The sequence below is a fragment of the Lissotriton vulgaris genome, chromosome 2_1, assembly GCF_964263255.1.
Source record: "Lissotriton vulgaris chromosome 2_1, aLisVul1.2, whole genome shotgun sequence".
Classification (NCBI taxonomy): domain Eukaryota; kingdom Metazoa; phylum Chordata; class Amphibia; order Caudata; family Salamandridae; genus Lissotriton; species Lissotriton vulgaris.
Genome location: NC_141687.1, coordinates 613,372,940 through 613,389,752, shown reverse-complemented (window position 1 = coordinate 613,389,752; position 16,813 = coordinate 613,372,940). Strand labels below are relative to the sequence as shown.

At 44.7% G+C, this 16,813-nt stretch overlaps 1 protein-coding gene across 3 annotated transcripts in view; it reads right to left on the bottom strand.

The window, feature by feature from the left end:
- The window catches only part of TMEM39B (transmembrane protein 39B), a 230,285-nt gene that overhangs the window by 125,487 nt on the left and 87,985 nt on the right, over positions 1 to 16,813 (bottom strand). For all 3 annotated transcript variants that reach the window (XM_086955660.1, XM_086955659.1, XM_086955661.1), the window contains 2 exons: positions 15,653 to 15,826; positions 12,557 to 12,776 (listed from right to left, as the gene is read on the bottom strand). In XM_086955660.1, coding sequence (XP_086811786.1) covers positions 12,557 to 12,776; positions 15,653 to 15,780 — 348 coding nt within the window. In that variant the 5' untranslated portion in view covers positions 15,781 to 15,826. The remainder of the gene's footprint in view (positions 1 to 12,556; positions 12,777 to 15,652; positions 15,827 to 16,813) is intronic.

The following is a 16,813-nucleotide window of genomic DNA, read 5'->3' as shown; positions in this document are numbered from 1 at the left end:
CTTGAAAATGAAACTGCACAACTATGTTTAGGTCTTGGAAGTGGTCTGGTAATGGAATCTAAAGTACCCGATCAACCTTTGGAGAAGTTCTGATGCAGCATGATGGAAGCATGGGGAGCAGCTACGTGGGTAAAGATCCGAATATTTGGGAACGTATCATCACTCCCATGCCGGAAGAACTGCTCCATCATTGCATCGCAAAAACTATGCCACAATTAATTCCATTAAATCATTTTATAAAAGTTATTCCAGTCTTTTAGTTTGCCATTTCAGTTCATTCCGTCACATGAAATCTATACAAATCTGATGCTTTAGGTCATGTGACGGAATGAACTGAAATGGCAATGATGGAGCAGTGCTTCCGGTATGGGAGCGATAATACATTCCCACATAATCGGATCTTTACCCAAGTGGCCATAGGGCGGACCGCATTACCGCATGCACGCATTCCCCCCCCCCCCCCCCCCCCCCCACACACACACACAGTTTTCAGGATGTTCCTCCACCTCCTCCCAGAAGTTAGGAGTCGCACATGAATTTGGGGCGAATCCACCTAGAGTTGAGGAAGACCCTCGTCTAGTTAACTGGGCGATCACAAGACCGCCAAAGAGAAGAGTCCAGCGAGAAGTCTGTCCTAGAGGCAAGAGTGAAATCAAATTCGGGCCGACCATCTTAAAAGTCTAGCGATAAGGATTACCGCAGTCTTGAGCATTTCGAAGTATTAAAATAGGACTCCAGAGAGCTCACGTGACTGCCCAGAAATAATATAAACTAGCAGCAGTTTGGGACGATACAAAGAGCAGGTTGGCTAATGACTTCATTTACTGCCAATAGACAGCGTGACATCTCACTAGTTTCTTCTATGTGGCTGTCATGTGCAGATGTGACAGTCCGGACATCGAAAGCCTACGCCAACCTCCGAAAGAAGTAACTTTCGCTGCCTTTTACTTACAAGTAGAAGCTTTTAATGTGATACTCTTTCCCGCAGAGCAGTCGTCTCACCTGCTACGCAGACACCGAAGTACATGAACACTCCTCCCGGTCGCACACCGCTCCCTGCTGCAACTACACATGAGCCCGGCTGCAAAACATGCTCTATTACTCACTGCTCCCAGGACTCGTGACGAATGGTATGCCGGGAGCTGCAGTCTCAGCCTCACCTTCCTCATGCCTGTGCGCCCAAGGAATGAAAAGTAGATTAGTCTGACTGGTGAACTACAATCCCCAACACGCCCCATGGTGTCTGGCACAACAAGCCTGCCACCCAAGCAGTGTCGCCGGCCGGCTCTTCAACTGCCAATAAGATGCTGCAGCGTAACATATGTATACGAGGTTGCGTCACGATTATGAGACGGTCGAGGCGAGGGAGTAGATTACCTCACGCGTGTGTTGTGTCATCCGGAAACAAGCACCTACGAGGACAGTGGGGGGCGGGAGAGGAACGGACGGCGGGAGGGGGCGGGAGAGGACACAGGGGGCGGGAGAGGACACAGGGGGCGGGAGGGGGGCGGGAAAGGACACGAGAGGAACGGACGGCGGGAGGGGGCGGGAGAGGACACAGGGGGCGGGAGGGGGGCGGGAAAGGACACGAGAGGAACGGACGGCGGGAGGGAGGCGGGAAACGTGGGGACGGCGGGAGGAGGGACACAAGGCAGGACAGCAGCAAGCACGGCCCGGCCGGACCAGACTCGGGGGCGTTCCCGGCGTCGCGTGACGTCGGCAAAAGCCAAAGAATCTCGGGAACGCCCCCGTGTCTGGTCCGGCATTGATGGACAGGCCCCTCGTCCAATGGCTAGGCTCCATTTATGGAGCTAGCCAATGGGACGGGGGGCGTGTTCCATAGTGCCTTACTGTACTCAATAGATTTCTCTGGAGGAGGAGCCTAACGGCTCCGCCCCCCAGCGAAACCTAAAAAGGAGGTATATTTGTTTTTAAGCACACGCTTGTGCAAGCATAACACGGGCATGCCTGGTTTCACCAACATGGAATGGGTTTAAACATTCCCGGGTGAGCACATGGACTAGAAGGTTTCCTCACAATGGATATTCCCTAACGTGAACCACATACAGACAGAAACCCAGTGCTATATATATACTAAGTCACTGGAGATAACAAAATGCCTTAAATAGTTGTATAATAAGATCGTCCCCACTCACTCTGTATCCCTTATTCATATTTTTCTAGACCTCCTGAAAAAAAGAGAAAAGAAGCCTTTGAGAACACGCCACTGACATTGACAGCTATTATTTTCCTGCTGTCTTCTATTAATCCGTATGTATTCAGCCCTAAAATAAATAAAAAGAACACAAAATGGAGCACATAAAATGAAGATAAAATTAATATCCCCTATTTTTCTTTTTTGTCCGATATACCTGTAGTGTCCTACAACAAAATCTTTTTTGCCCTGAAGAAGACCTTCTAACAAAGATTTTAAGATCCTACTCCGAAGGTTGAAACGCGTTGGCATCTCCCATTTGAGGCCAAGAGCAACCAGCTTGTAAAAATATATGTACTTACCAATAGTCTGGTCCATATTAAACAGACACAGACCTTGAGCTGTATACGAACACTGACCTCATACCAGGACCATACAATTAAAAAAAGGGTTGTGGAGATCAGAATATTTAGGCCCCGCCATTTAGAAGTCTATATTAGGACTCATTAGCTTTCCTGTGTTTTGTGAAGTCAAAACTGTAGTTTGTAGTTATCAATGCGTTGATTTTAAATGTCATAGTTGTTGTTTTGAACACTGTCTTGTGTATGATGTATATACATGCATGTTGCTCCACGTGTATTTTCTTGTTTAAGAAATGAATTGTTTGATACAGCCAAAAGATTATGGCATAAAAGAAACATTTATACAATCTACTTAAGCGGTTTGGTTTAATTTAAAAAAATTGAAAACTGTAATAAGTAATATAGCACATTTATTGAGTAGATTCGGAGTTAATAAAAGTAACTCTGGCTGTCTAAAAGTTCACGTTGACTGATGGTGGAAGCAGCATTTTTTTATTGCTAAATGTAGATTCATATGCTTAGCATACTTCTGCCATCTAGTGTTGGGCTCGGAGGTTTGCAACATATTTTTCTTCAAGAGTTCTTTGAGTCACGAGGTATAGTGATTCCTCCAACAGTCAGTGTTGCGCATGATTATTGGCTCCTTTGTTAGATTTTTTTTTTTTGCACGTTCTATCACACCACCTTTAGCTAGACCCTGCTAGAATGGGCAACTATGGCTATGAGTCCAATGGTTGGGTGGGACTAGTTGGCTGGCATATGCCAGTCTTTTCAGGACTTGTGAGGAGTGCTGAAGTGATGCCACAGGCTGAACTGCTTTTGAAAAAGCAGGAAAGGCAGGTTTATAAAGGCAGAGAAAAAACGATAGAGGAACTGAGAGAAAGCGCACGAATGGAGTGGGAGAGAGAGATCGAAAGACATAGGGACTGAGAGAAAGCACACGAGTGAAGCAGGAGGGAGAGAGAGGGCGAGTGAGTAGTGGGGGAGAGCACGCGAGAGAGTGGGAGGAAGAGAGGGCGAGTGGGAGGAAGAGAGGGCGAGTGGGAGGAGGAGAGAGAGAGAGAGAGGGCGAGTGGGAGGAGGAGAGAGAGGGCGAGTGGGAGGAAGGGAGAGAGAGGGAGGGAGGGAGAGAGAGGGAGGGAGAGAGAGGGAGGGAGGGGTAGGAGAGGGCAAATGAGAGGGAGGCGAGAGAGGGCAAGTGGTAGGGAGGCGAGAGAGCGAGTGGGAGGGAGGGATAGGGGAGAGAGAAAGAAAGGGAGGAAGGAAGGAAGAAAGGAAGAAAGAAAGGAAAAAAAGAAGGAAGGAAAGAAGGAGGGAAAGAAGGAGGGAAAGAAGGAGGGAAAGAAGGAAAGAAAGAAGGAAAGAAAGAAGGAAAGAAGGAAAGAAAGAAGGAAAGAAGGAAACAAAGAAAGAAAGAAACAAAGAAACAAAGAAACAAAGAAAGAAAGAAACAAAGAAACAAAGAAACAAAGAAAGAAAGAAAGAAAGAAAGAAACAAAGAAAGAAAGAAAGAAAGAAAGAAAGAAAGAAAGAAAGAAAGAAAGAAAGAAAGAAAGAAAGAAAGAAAGAAAAAGAAAGAGAGCCCTCCACCAGAAACCCAACAAGTAAACTGAAGGAACGCTAGCTAAGATTATAAGTGCTTAACACAGGGACAATGTACCATATCCTCTTCATCTACTTAGATGGTGCAGACTCCTTCAACGAGCAAGACGGGGAAGGGGGTTGTTCCAAGAAGGTCTTTGCAGTGTAACTCTGCAAAGTGTATGTAGTTGGAATATAAATGGTCTGACAAGCAAAGAAACCTGGGAGGAGAAAGAGTTCTCTATACAAGGATACTCAACCCAAATCCATCCTGTCATTCGATGCTCGGCTTATGGTCACAGCCAAGGAGGCCTGGCATCGCTCGCCTCAATACTTACCATTGGAAAAATTGAACTAATAAAAGCAAAAAATTACACCCCCAAGTGCCATACAGGCAATTGCAATAACGATCGAAAAAAAACAGATCGTCCAACAGTTATACATAATAAATATATATTTACACCCCAAGCATAGATTAAAAGGGGCAAGAGAACTGGTCACTGAGGTGGCAAGACTCATTGAAGAAAGAGAAATGGAGAACTTACTCATGGCAGGCGACTTTAAGCTCCAACTCTTCAGAAATAATTTGGATGACGAAACAGTACAGGACCTCAATATCGCCTGGGGAATCCCACCCAAGCCTCAGCCACTCTCAATAAGCAAACAAGATGCTCAAAACAGCTATTAAGAGACCTAGAGCAGTTAAACCCGAGGGTTTTAAATGGTCGATTTGCAGAGGACACACCTCCAGCACTTACCTATTTTTCCTCAAGTACCTCCTCGCACCTCGACTTCACTCTTGCAACCCTTCCTTTGTTTAATACTATTAGCTCATTCAAGATCGGTGAAAACTGCCAAAGCGACCACCTACCACAGGAAGTGGCACTACAAGTCATCAGAGGAAAAGACCTGGAAGTAAGAAAAACCGTCGACACGGAGCACACCACCAACTTCAGACGGATACGGTGCAAGACCAATAAAGTAGAAGAGCTAACTATGAACGCAAAAACAATGTTGCATCGGATCATAAGATCGTCAACTAATCCTCTAGAGGCTTGGGAAGAATTTGTAACAGAACTCGGAACAAAATTTGCCACAGAGCAAAAAACCATCACACCAACTCACACAAAAGCGAAAGTAACCTCACGGGAGATAAAACTAAAACGGGAAATAAACCAGATCCTTAGGAAGCTCCGTATTCAACCAAACAACGATGCCCTGACCGAGGTGCTGCGATTCTTAAAGACTCGGCACAACAAGTCGATCTGGGAAAAGAAAAGGCAAATTAATGAGGACCTCTGGGTGAAAATCGTATACGATTCAAAACAGAAGAACAGCGCCAGGTTCTGGAAAACAGTTCAAAGCCTTCAACGCCCAGGCCATAATGGAATAAACTCTCACATACCGGAACACGAATGGGCAAACTATCTATCAACAAACTTTAACGGAAAAAACTCAGAGAGGGGCTCACCAAGAGGAGAAAATCCTACAACCATGAAGAACACAATGAGCAACAGGCAAACAACAAACATCCATAGAGTAAATGCAAACGAAGACATTACTACTGCGAAGACCTCGTGCAATCCCGCAACGCTGGTGAAAGAAGGTACATCAACTTTTACAGCACCATCAAGGAGTGAGGTCAAAAAACATACAGTTACAGCAGTCAGTATTAAGTTGCAAATATCTAAAGGGAAATTGGAAGGTGCACCCGGGCCCAATAGATTCCCGCTAACAATGTACAAACACGAAGCCAACTTCAGGAGCGAGATACTGGTGCCACTTTTTCTGGAAGTTAGGGAAACAGCGATTTGCCCCTTAACCTGGAGAGGATCTATACTCAGCCCGATCCACAAACAGGGCGAAAGGAGCAATCCAAGTAATTACTGTCTTATTGCCCTAATTGATACAGAGGCAAAGTACTATGCAGGTTTCCTCTTGGAGGAACTAACATCTTGGGCAACCCTAAATCACATCATCCCCATAAATCAAACCGGATTCTGCAGAGGACAAGGCACAACCAAAAACATCATGGCATTAACCCTATTGACAGACGCTGCCAAGAGAATCAGGAGCTCACTATTTTTATGTTTCATAGATTACAGTACGGCATTTGATCATGTTGACCGAGGCAAACTCTGGCAGAAACTGGGACAACTGGGGGATACCGGAGCCACTCCTGCAGCAGCTGATACTATTCCATACCAACACTTGGGTCAAGATCAAACTTGGTAGCGGGACGCATCTTTCAAGGCAAATTAACACCACTAAAGGTCTAAAGCAAGGATGCGTCCTTGCTCCCATGTTGTTTAACCTTTTCCTAGCAGACCTGCCAGGAGAATTTGATAAAACCAACTCTCACGCGCCTCGGCTGGGAGACACCTCGCTATCAAATCTCCTTTACGCGGATGACTTGGTCTTAATAAGTCGGTCCCCAATTGGACTGCAACACCTCTTGGATACAACCAACACATTTTCAATAAACAACGCTTTGAAAATTAACCTAAACAAAACTAAGGTCATGTCAGTAAATTACAACAAGACAAAGAAACTTGCATGGTCCCTGGACGGACAGTGGCTGGATCGAGTCACCAAATGTAAATATCTTGCCGTATTACTTGACAGCAGAGGCTCGTTCAAACCCCAGCTAGAGGCCATAGCACGGAAGGGCAACACATTCCAATTCTCAATGTAGCCTCTAAAGAAAGCTCTCCCTGATCGATCGTTTGACCCCCTCCTACAGGTGATTAGAGCACGTCTGCAGCCTATGCTTACATACGGTAGTGAACCTATGCAAGGGAAAGACGCTAACGCTTTAGACAAAACAATCAGTAGAGCATACAGGGCAATTTTCCATCTGCCAAACTATGTGCCCCATGTCCAAATTCGCCTTGAATTCGGTATTCAAAAACAAACGGTTGAGAGAAAAACGGTCTGCTGGTCAGCCTCATGGACTACGGCATTGCCCTGTTCGTAGGCATGAATGAGCATTTAATCACACACCTACAAGTATTGCAGAATGATGCGGCAAAACTTGTCTGCAATAAAGGAAAGTTCGAATATGCCTCTGGCTGTCTGAAGGAACTGCACTGGTTGCCGATGCGTCAGAGAGCAGTTTTCAAGTTGTTGACCCATGCTCACAGAGCTCTCCATAAAACGGGTCCAACAATACTTCAGGGGAGGATCGAATTCTATACCCCCACCAGAAATCTTCGGTCACTCCAATCAGCTCTTGCCAGAACAAGACGCATAAACAAAGTTAGGTCGGGGGGGGGGTCTCTTTCTCCTACCTGGCAGCCAGGAAATGGAATGAGCTTCCCCAGGACCTATGACACACTGCCAACTACCTTCATTTCCGGAAAAAACTAAAAACACATTTATTCTCTAATCCATAACGCAGCAGTCTTTAGCATCAGTTCTTCAGTTTCATCAACCTGGTATTAGCGCCGTGATATCCTCCGGGATGAGTGCTGCGCTTTACAAATAACAAATAGAAATAGAAATAGAAGAGGCGCCTATATAAAATGCTGGCGCAAAATCAAAGGCGTGGATCAAGGAACCCTAAACGCTCATCTATGGAAGGAACTGTCAATACGATCAAACTCACCCGCCATGAAATACCTTCTGAATTCATTGGAATATCTGGACTTAACCATCCTTTGGGAGTCATCGGCTGACAACAATAGCTTTAAAAAGCTGATAGCAAATGTTACTAAACTGATTTCATCTATCAAAGATAAAGAAACCCTGGCCAAGAGGGCGCATGGGTGGGCCGTGCTGAAAGATTATAACGCCCTTGAACCGCAGGAATACCTGATAATGGGTCTTACACGGAAGACAAAAGATACATTTTTAAACCTGCGTTTCTGAATCATACCAATTCTACCCAATTTGGCACCATGGAAAAGGAGGCCAGAAGAACATCTTTTCCGACTATGCAGATCAAGGAATGAGTACTTATCACACATAATCTGTATCTGCCCTAACCTGATAGACATAAGGCGCGCCTTACTTCGACCACTCTGGAAACAAAAAGGCATAACAAGCTGCAGGGAAGCAGTGTTGATATGCTTTAAACCTGAAGAGGTCCAGCTAAATTGCAGACTGATGAAGTTCTTTGATACTATGTCCACAAACTTATAAATCAATCACAAGGCGTGGTGGCAAACCGTACGCAACAACCCGACAACTAAGAACTAGTGTCATGCCTCGAGACTCCTAAAACAACACTGTCCCTTTAAGACGATCGCTATTTAGGGCATCAGGATCCAGAGAGCGACGCTTCACGTTCTTGCGTCAAGCTCCCTTCGTGTTTTGCATCCGTCTTGTTCTTCTTTGCCTGACTTCCGTTTTCCCTGGAGTTTCCTGTTTCGAAGCGCTGCTCGGCAGAGTGCTTGACCGGCCCCCGCGTTCCTGGAGCGGGCCTCGGTGTGCTCATCTGTTCGTTGGCGGTTTGCTGTTTACAGGCGTTCAGGCTTGGGCGCCTGTAATCCCTTATGTGAGGAGTTCACGTTCTTCTTCGTGAACCAATTCGTATTTCCCCATTTCCTTAGAGTCTAGTCCGGCGGCCGGGTTTTTTCCCCGCCTTCCGGTTGGACTCAGCTTGTGCTTGTGTTTGAGTTGCCTTACCGGACAGCCAGTCCTGATCTCCGGTGCTCCGGTTTGAGCATCCGCGATTTTCCCCCTTTCCCTTTAGTTAGTCAGTTAGTATCCCTTCCACATTTGTCCCACTTCCGTATTTTAGTTATTCCCTATCTATACTACTTCTGGAATACTGCTATTGCATTTGGAGTAATTCTTGCGTGGATCCCAAGGGGGGCATTATCTTCAGCTTCTTCACAGAGAATCACGGTAACAGCGCTTTTGCGCTCTTTTATACTTATACAAAGAACAGTCATATGCATGATTTATATATGTTGTTTTGCTTTTCATTTAGAGATAACCCTACAAGAAAAGAGGTGGCTAAAGGTTTCCTTACATATTCCTCATTTGTACCTAATACTTCACGAAGTCCACCAGACAGCTAAAGTGAGAAGTGTATTAATTAGACCATAGAATCACTATTGAGTTTCGTGCATACTTACTAATACTTTACATTATCTTTGTCACAGAGCCAGATGATGTTCCTTATCTAGACGTCGTTTATATACATGTTCTTCGCTGAGTAAGGTTTCCGGTATGTGTTATTTCTATTTTTAGTTGTGCTAGTGTTTATTCAGTGTAGGATACCAATAGATAGTTGCTTACTTGCTTTTCTTTGCAGGCTGCCTGTTGCCAGTTCCCCCAATTGATGTACCACGCAGATCATCCAGAAGAGTATCTACACATCATTTCTTCTTCACCATCTTCCCTTGTTTTGTCTCCCTGTGTTCCCCTGGCGTGTCTCTCGTACTCTAGTGTTTGATAGAGTCGAGAGGCCGTAGGGGAGGACTGTGGATTATTCTTCGGATTCCTGACGCTCCTGTGGAACTCTCTTGCAATCCTTACAACTAGTCCACAAGGTCCCGACAAGTCGAAGCGCGCACTAAACCTTTGAGGCACATCTTCATTCCATAGGTGGACCACAGACCATGCAAACGAGTACGATGACTGTATAGGGGTTTTAATCACCTTTTTCTTCCAAAAACATATGTGGAATTAAGTTTTAAAACGATTTTAAGAAGGAAATTTTATATTGTGTGTTTTAATTAACTGTACAATAAAGCAATTCTAATTCTAATTCACTGGTGAGTGTGAAAATCTTGCCAAGGACAAGCGTGGAGAGGTGGCACCCCAACTTCATTCCCCTATTTTATAGAGCTCTTATTTGGACAGTTGGACCCTTCATAATACGTCTCAGATTGATTATTTTCAATGAGATCTTCAGCTATGGAACAAGGAATCACACCGGATCTCCAAGCAAGGGCACACTAATGAGATTCCTGCTGGCACACTGCCTACGCTAACCCACCTACAAGGACAGCTGGAAGCTCTCTTAAGTTTTTTTCTTAGAAACTGTGAAACAAAATTTGAATACTTGCTTCTGCTTCAATCACTGTGCAGGTTATTTAATCACTTAAGTCTTATGCAAAGGTTGGCATTTGTTTGGAAGGAAATCATTGATACCTTGTTCCTTATTCGGCTAAAGCAGGATTGTTACTGGAATGAATAACCCAAAAGTGTATCCCTGATTGCCATTGGGAGAGCTAATGGAGACCGAAACTAAACAAATAGTGAAAAGGGGAACTTTTGTTCTCCAAAGCAAGAAGAGCACAAGTCTTACAATACTTTGAAACTGTAGTCTAATGTCATATTCACTGCAAGAGGTGATGAGGATGTTCACCTCCCAGGATGGTGTGGTGAATAGCTGACATAATAGCATGATGGATACCCAAATATGGGATAATAGACTGCTTCTGGGGATGTGTGGGAAGGTGGGAGCAGATCCCTGTGATAGGTGTGTGCAATGGCAAGTTTGGACTCTGATGGAGGAGGTCTCCAATAAAACCTATGTTTAAAATAGCATTTAATACCACAGTTGAGGATTGTAATTTATATAGTGCTTACTACCTCCGATGAGATGTTGAAACTCTTGCAGCAAGTAGCACGCTACTCCGGACCGAAGATAAGTGGTTGATCCAGTGGTTATAAGTCAGTTATTGCTTTGTTGTCATGGTGATTCGTTTTGTGCTTTCAAGGAACCTTCCATGCATTTACTCCAATTTGTTTGGTTAAATTAAATTAATAGGCGTTAGATATGATTATTAGTGGGGGTATACGAGTTCAAGCAGGCGGATGGTGGGATGGATGGATGGGTGAGTGGAGATTAGCTATTGTTAGGTTTCAGGGATAGGATTTCAAAGGAGGTAGTTGTATTCTATAAGGCAAGGTGGGGGAAATTGTAGCAATACCATAAGAGTAGGGAGAAAGACAAGTCACAACAAAAACTTAAATGGAAACTTGCACAAATCACATGCTTTTCTGGTTTTTCCTTGATCTTAGTAATGTTTGTAAATGGATTGGGCCTATCTGGGTCTATCTTGATTATAAAGAGGCCAGTGCAGGGGCATCGGTTTGTAGACAGCGAGACCAATATTTGTGTTGCCACTAGCCTTTGTGAACAATATCAAACATTCTCTGATGGATCATATTGAGAATAACTTGTCTTTAAGAGCTTAAAATACCAGGTACTACTGGAGTATCTAACTTAATCGCATGGAACAACTCAAGAAGTACAAAAAGCTAAGCTGGCTCCACCGGGATTCAAACTTTTGACATGCAGGGCACAAACACACAGGCATCAGCATTGAAAGGATAGCTCAATCTTGCTGGATTTGTGGCATGGTGGGAAAAGGCACATACTAGATGTGTGCGGGATAACAGGAGCAAATAATTTGTATGGATGTTATGATGGTAGGAGCTGGCAACCAAAAGGGATGCTATGATGGTAGGAGCAGGTAAGTATGAGGGACGTATGGAGCAGCAGGTACTTATCACGGACGTGCAAGATACAAGGAGCAAATGCAAAGTAATGAGGATTCCCAACCAGGTATCTACAAAGGATTTTTTGGGAAGGAAGCCCACATATCTACAAGATGTTTGTGAGTGGAGTATGGCTACCAACAATGGATGTGTGAGACGGTGGATGTTAAGAATGACTAAAGATGCAAGGGATGGGAAGAGCTAATGTCAATCACGGATATATAATGATCAGGAGAGGATGCGGCCTAACGACCAGAGCTGCAGACGTTGGAACTGGGGAACCAGGTTCAAGTCTCGGTGCTGGCTCAACATCATGTGATTCTAGAAAAAGCACTTAATCTTCCCATGCATACCAAAAGAAAAATGTGTCCTTGTGTAACGTAACTGGTGCTCATGTAAAGCGCTCCCGTCGGGTCGAATTTGCAATATATAAAACTGTACAAAAAAAAATAATCCTACCAGAGATGTTTGAAGGCAGGTATAGATATAAAAACTGTGTAGGACAGCAGAAACAGGTAATCATCAGGAATGTGAGCAATGGTAGAAGCAGGTTCTATTCAAAGATATGATGGCAGTAGCAAATACTGATCAACAAGGAAATTGTTGGATGGCAGACCTATCATGGCTGTGTGGTCGCGATTTGTGAGATGGCTGGTTTGGGAACCAAACACGGGTGCTTTGAATTACCATATCAGAGATGTGTGAAGTGGCAGAAGCTTGCATCTCCTGGAAACGTGTGCTGGATGATAATGTGGGTAAAAGCAAGACAAGCCTACCATGGATGGTGTAGGAACTTACAATGGTTTTGATGGATGGTTGGTGCAGGTATCCCAAAGGGATGCTTGCAGTAGTGTGTGGATGTACTAAAAAAGCCTGCAAGCTCTCTGGAGAAGGTACCCGATAGCAATGATTGCAAGCTGGGATGTATCCAGATACATGGTTGATGGTGAGTGTGAGTATCTGCCTGGGATGCACAGGTGCTCAGTTTGGTACCTACCAGGGACGTGTGAGATGGAGGGTGTGAAGGTGGGTACCACCACACTGTCTTGTAGATATTGATGTAATGGACAAAAAGAGCAATAAGATGGCAGAAAAAAAGCTGTAGTTCAAACAGAAGGCTTCTCTCCAGCGGCAGCTCGGGGATCTTACAGTGTCTCAGCGGCAGCACCGTCTGAGCAGCCAGAGGGGGACTGGAAAGGCCTGTACCGGATCCACTCCTACAACATAAAGAAACATATACAGCAGGTTTAATGCTTAGATGGCAGGGTTTCACTCAAGCTCAATTTATTTATTTAGAGGTTTTATAAAGCATGCAGCTACCCCCTTTGGGGTTTCCCGGCGCTCTACACATACACAAAATGAAAGAGACCTGCCCTGTGTATGCATCAACACCATATATCAGACAGGCCCTCACTCAAAGGTATGGGAGGGGTCCGTTTAGACAGTTCTGCTCTCATGGCTCACAGCATTGGTTTTGTGCAGCAGAACGAGTGGGAAATACCCAAGTGTATGAAACTGGTTTATTAGTTGTGAAGGATTGGGGTCCTTCTCAAGTAACAGGTCTACAATTGACTCTTAAATGGGAACCAAGTCCAACAGTATAGCCCAGGGTGCTAAACTTGCGTTGAGCCCCATGGGATGGGGTCCCCAGGGCTGAAAGTTGCCTCGGGTCGGGGACTCATGCATGCCCGTGTTCCCAGGAATGCCAAAAATAATGTTGCATCAATGGACTGGCTCTGGTCCACCCTAGGGATATTAAAGGAGATCCAAGGGAGTCCTATTCTTCTTTGTTCTGCCATGCAAATATTTAAACCTGCACATCTCTAGCTCCATTGGGCCAATACTCTTTATCCAGGGTTAGCTTTGCACCTGGTGGCCAGACCTGGCCACCAGGGGCATTTTCCTGCCCTCTTAAAGGACACATTTTGATGGGGAGCTGAATTTCTGGGCTCTTTGTACAAGACCTGTGCTCTGTCTGGCTCCTGGTGCTCCTATCTTGCTGGTGTGGCCATCTTGTGCAGCCCATCCACAACTAGTTGGCAGAAAACACACTCCCTCCCTAAACCCCAGAGCCTCATGTCTTAGTGAAGGGCTCCCGATTGGAAGTGGAATCCAGGTCCGTTCCCCCAAGCTGGTCCCCAGGTGGATTAAAAAGGGTCACAGCCATTGGCCCTTGAAAGACTCATCCTAGTCCTGGGGGTCACCTGGAGTCAAAATCCATAGCCCAGACTTTCAGGGCATCAGTGGAATTCTCCTTCCAGCTGGAAATTATTTGGCTGTGGGCGATCCAAGATACAGGGTCTTCCCAACTGCAAATCCCTTGTGCAGTAGTATTAAGTTGGACTAGAACGTTTTTAGAGACTAGGCACCGCTGGCCAAAACTAGCACGCCAAATCATACCTCCACCCCCGTCTCAACCCATCTCAACCCTCCAGCACAGCCTTCTGGGACAATCTAAGATGGCAACTTCATATCTTCTCTGGTAAGAGCTCCTCTAAGATCCTCAGCTTCACCCCTAGTTGACAGCTGCCTGATCCCTTCCCACCAAAGTTTCAAAAATGAGCCCCTACTGAGTTGGCTCTAGAGGTCTGAGCGCTCTCCTTTGTTCCACTGGGCCTGGGCTGCCCCAGCCCAAGTACAGTATGCCAAGCGAATAATTAGATGCAGTTTTCCTCCCTACCCCTTCCTTTTCAAGGAATGCGGTCAATCAATGTTGATTGCCCTTTTCTGCGGGGATTCCTTTGATCTAGGTGGATGCTGGGAAGCAGAGTAAATAACATGGTCCAGTAAGAGAGACAAACACTTGGAATCAGATTAGTAGGCGAGTCAGAGAAATGAGGATGTCCAATAAGATGTGGATGTGTTATGTTGGGGGCCACCTAATTCAGGCAGGTTGTGCATGTTTTACTCCAGTTTGATACCTCTCTGTAGCATGTAGGGCTAAGAGGAGCAAAACTGTACATTAGGGTACATTTTGCCTCTATGGATAATACAGTGAAAACACCACAGATTTTCCAGTAAGCATTACAGACCTACACTATGAATCCCAACTCACATTATAAGGTGTACTCCAGGTCAGTACCAATCCGTGCAGTGTGCCTTCTGCAACAGCCTACCTGCACGGAGATACTGAGCTGCGCACAATGGTAGTCTCATATGCACAACCCACAGACGTGTGTGCTCATGTATAACCAGATCAGTGCCTCTTACCCTACCTGTGCAGAAGCAGTCTTATCTTAAAAGGCAGACACTGGCGGCTACGAAGTTCAGTTCAATTACCAAGAATCTACCTTGCGCAAGACCCAGGTAGTGAGACACACAGTTAAAGTCTAAAAACCGGGAAGGCAGTTGCGAAAAATCCTGTTGGACAAAATAGAAGGAACCCATTTACTGCACCAGCCCATGGGTTACGTCTAGCAAAAACCCAACAATATGTAAGCTTCTTAAAGAATGTCTTTCCCCACTGACTGGTAAATAGAGCAATATAAAGAGCATTAAACAAGAAATTATTTATTTAGAGATTGTTTTTTAAATATAATTTGAGAACTAGAGAACATAACTGCAAAATATACCATATAAAAGCAGGTACAGTAATTACATAGTGCCGACACCTGGGCATACCCCTTTTGGGAATGAAAATTCGGATCACTGTGAAAACTGAAGGAGTAGAGTGGGAAAATACAGAAAATAATCAACATTTGGATGGTAACAGACTGAGTGAGAGCAAGTGAGAGGCGACAAGAGGAATATCTTGACAGAAACAAAAAAAGACTGACGATTGTGAAAGAAATAAGAACTGATGGGAAGGAACAAAGGAGAGAGTGTGATGACTGGAGTGACTGGTGAAGTAATAGCTGTTATGCAGAAGCGCAATACTATAAATCAAAATCATACATGGGTGGCTTTAATTTCAATCAGCCTACTGATTAAGGAGACTTGCTTCAAAGATTATGTGCCAAAGTAGTTTGCAGCAGAGTTTGATTAACTCACAATTAAGTGCTGGGGTTTCTGACCCATAAGATGGGAAAACACCACACTCCTACTTAGAGAAAGGAAGGTAGAGTTGGAACTATGAGAGAGGATAGTGCCTCACCTGGTACGAGACCGGACTCCGGTGACAGAGGACGTTGTAGAGTGTCCAGAGCCGCCTGCAGCTCCAGCTTCACAGAGAGGATTGCGGCAATAAGATGTCCTGTTAGGCCCCCTGCGTCCACCTGCCATAACCAAGTAGGGTACAGGTGTCGGCCAGTTATGCCGCAATGTTCACCTAGAGAGATAGTGAGGAGGTTATGAGAGAGTGCTCAGCACATTAAGCACAGAGAGAACACATTTACACAGAGAAAAGTCACAATAGGCGGTTTCAGTCCATAGTGCTTCTGTAACTCCAAAACAGGAGTGATAAACAGATTTCCCTGGAAAACAGGGCACATTTGAATTATCTCAAGTGGAGCAGGATGCAGCAGGCCGAATTACTCTACTTTGGGCCACCTGCTGGAAGAGGCTGTCATTTCTTATGTGTATGATTAAACATGCGAAAATCTTTTTAATGGACAAGTTTACAAAGTAAATAAAACACCGAAACACTCGGGGAGAGTACTTCCTCCTCAAAATCATAACGCCTCCTCTCCTGCTCCCTTCCCTTAGAGGTCTGCTGTGAGATCGTGTTGGTGAGAAACTGGAATGTTAACAAGAAACAATTAACTAAATGTCAAGTTATATGTGGCTATTACCAAAAAAACGAAAAATCACCAAGAAGTCATAGCAAACAAAAACAAGAAATAGGGCTCAAACTGTAAATAACTGTTCCTCAAAAAGGTGTCAAGTTTGTACGCTCTGCAATATTTCATGTAATGCATTCAAAACGGGCAAGTCTGACTAGCACCAAAAAGCACAAAAGAAACCCTAATCACAAAACCACAGGGTTCAGTTATCGCTTAGTAAAATTCATTAAACAACTCTACTCTGACCCACTTCCAAACCCTTCAATGTCTTGCATTTGAGCCATCAGACTTTACAAAACAGAGTAAATAATTGTCCCCTTTGAATCTTACTTAGGGGAGAACTAATGATCTAAGTTGAGCATCTCCCCACAATCTAACTCCACTAAGGATGGGTATATTCTGTAATAAATAATATCTTACCAACTGAACTGTTCATCCAAAACAAAATTGCAGTGTGCGAAGGAGAAAGTATACACACACCTCAGAGTGCAAACTGGCTTCCCAAACAGTTTTTTTAATATGTAAGATAGTAT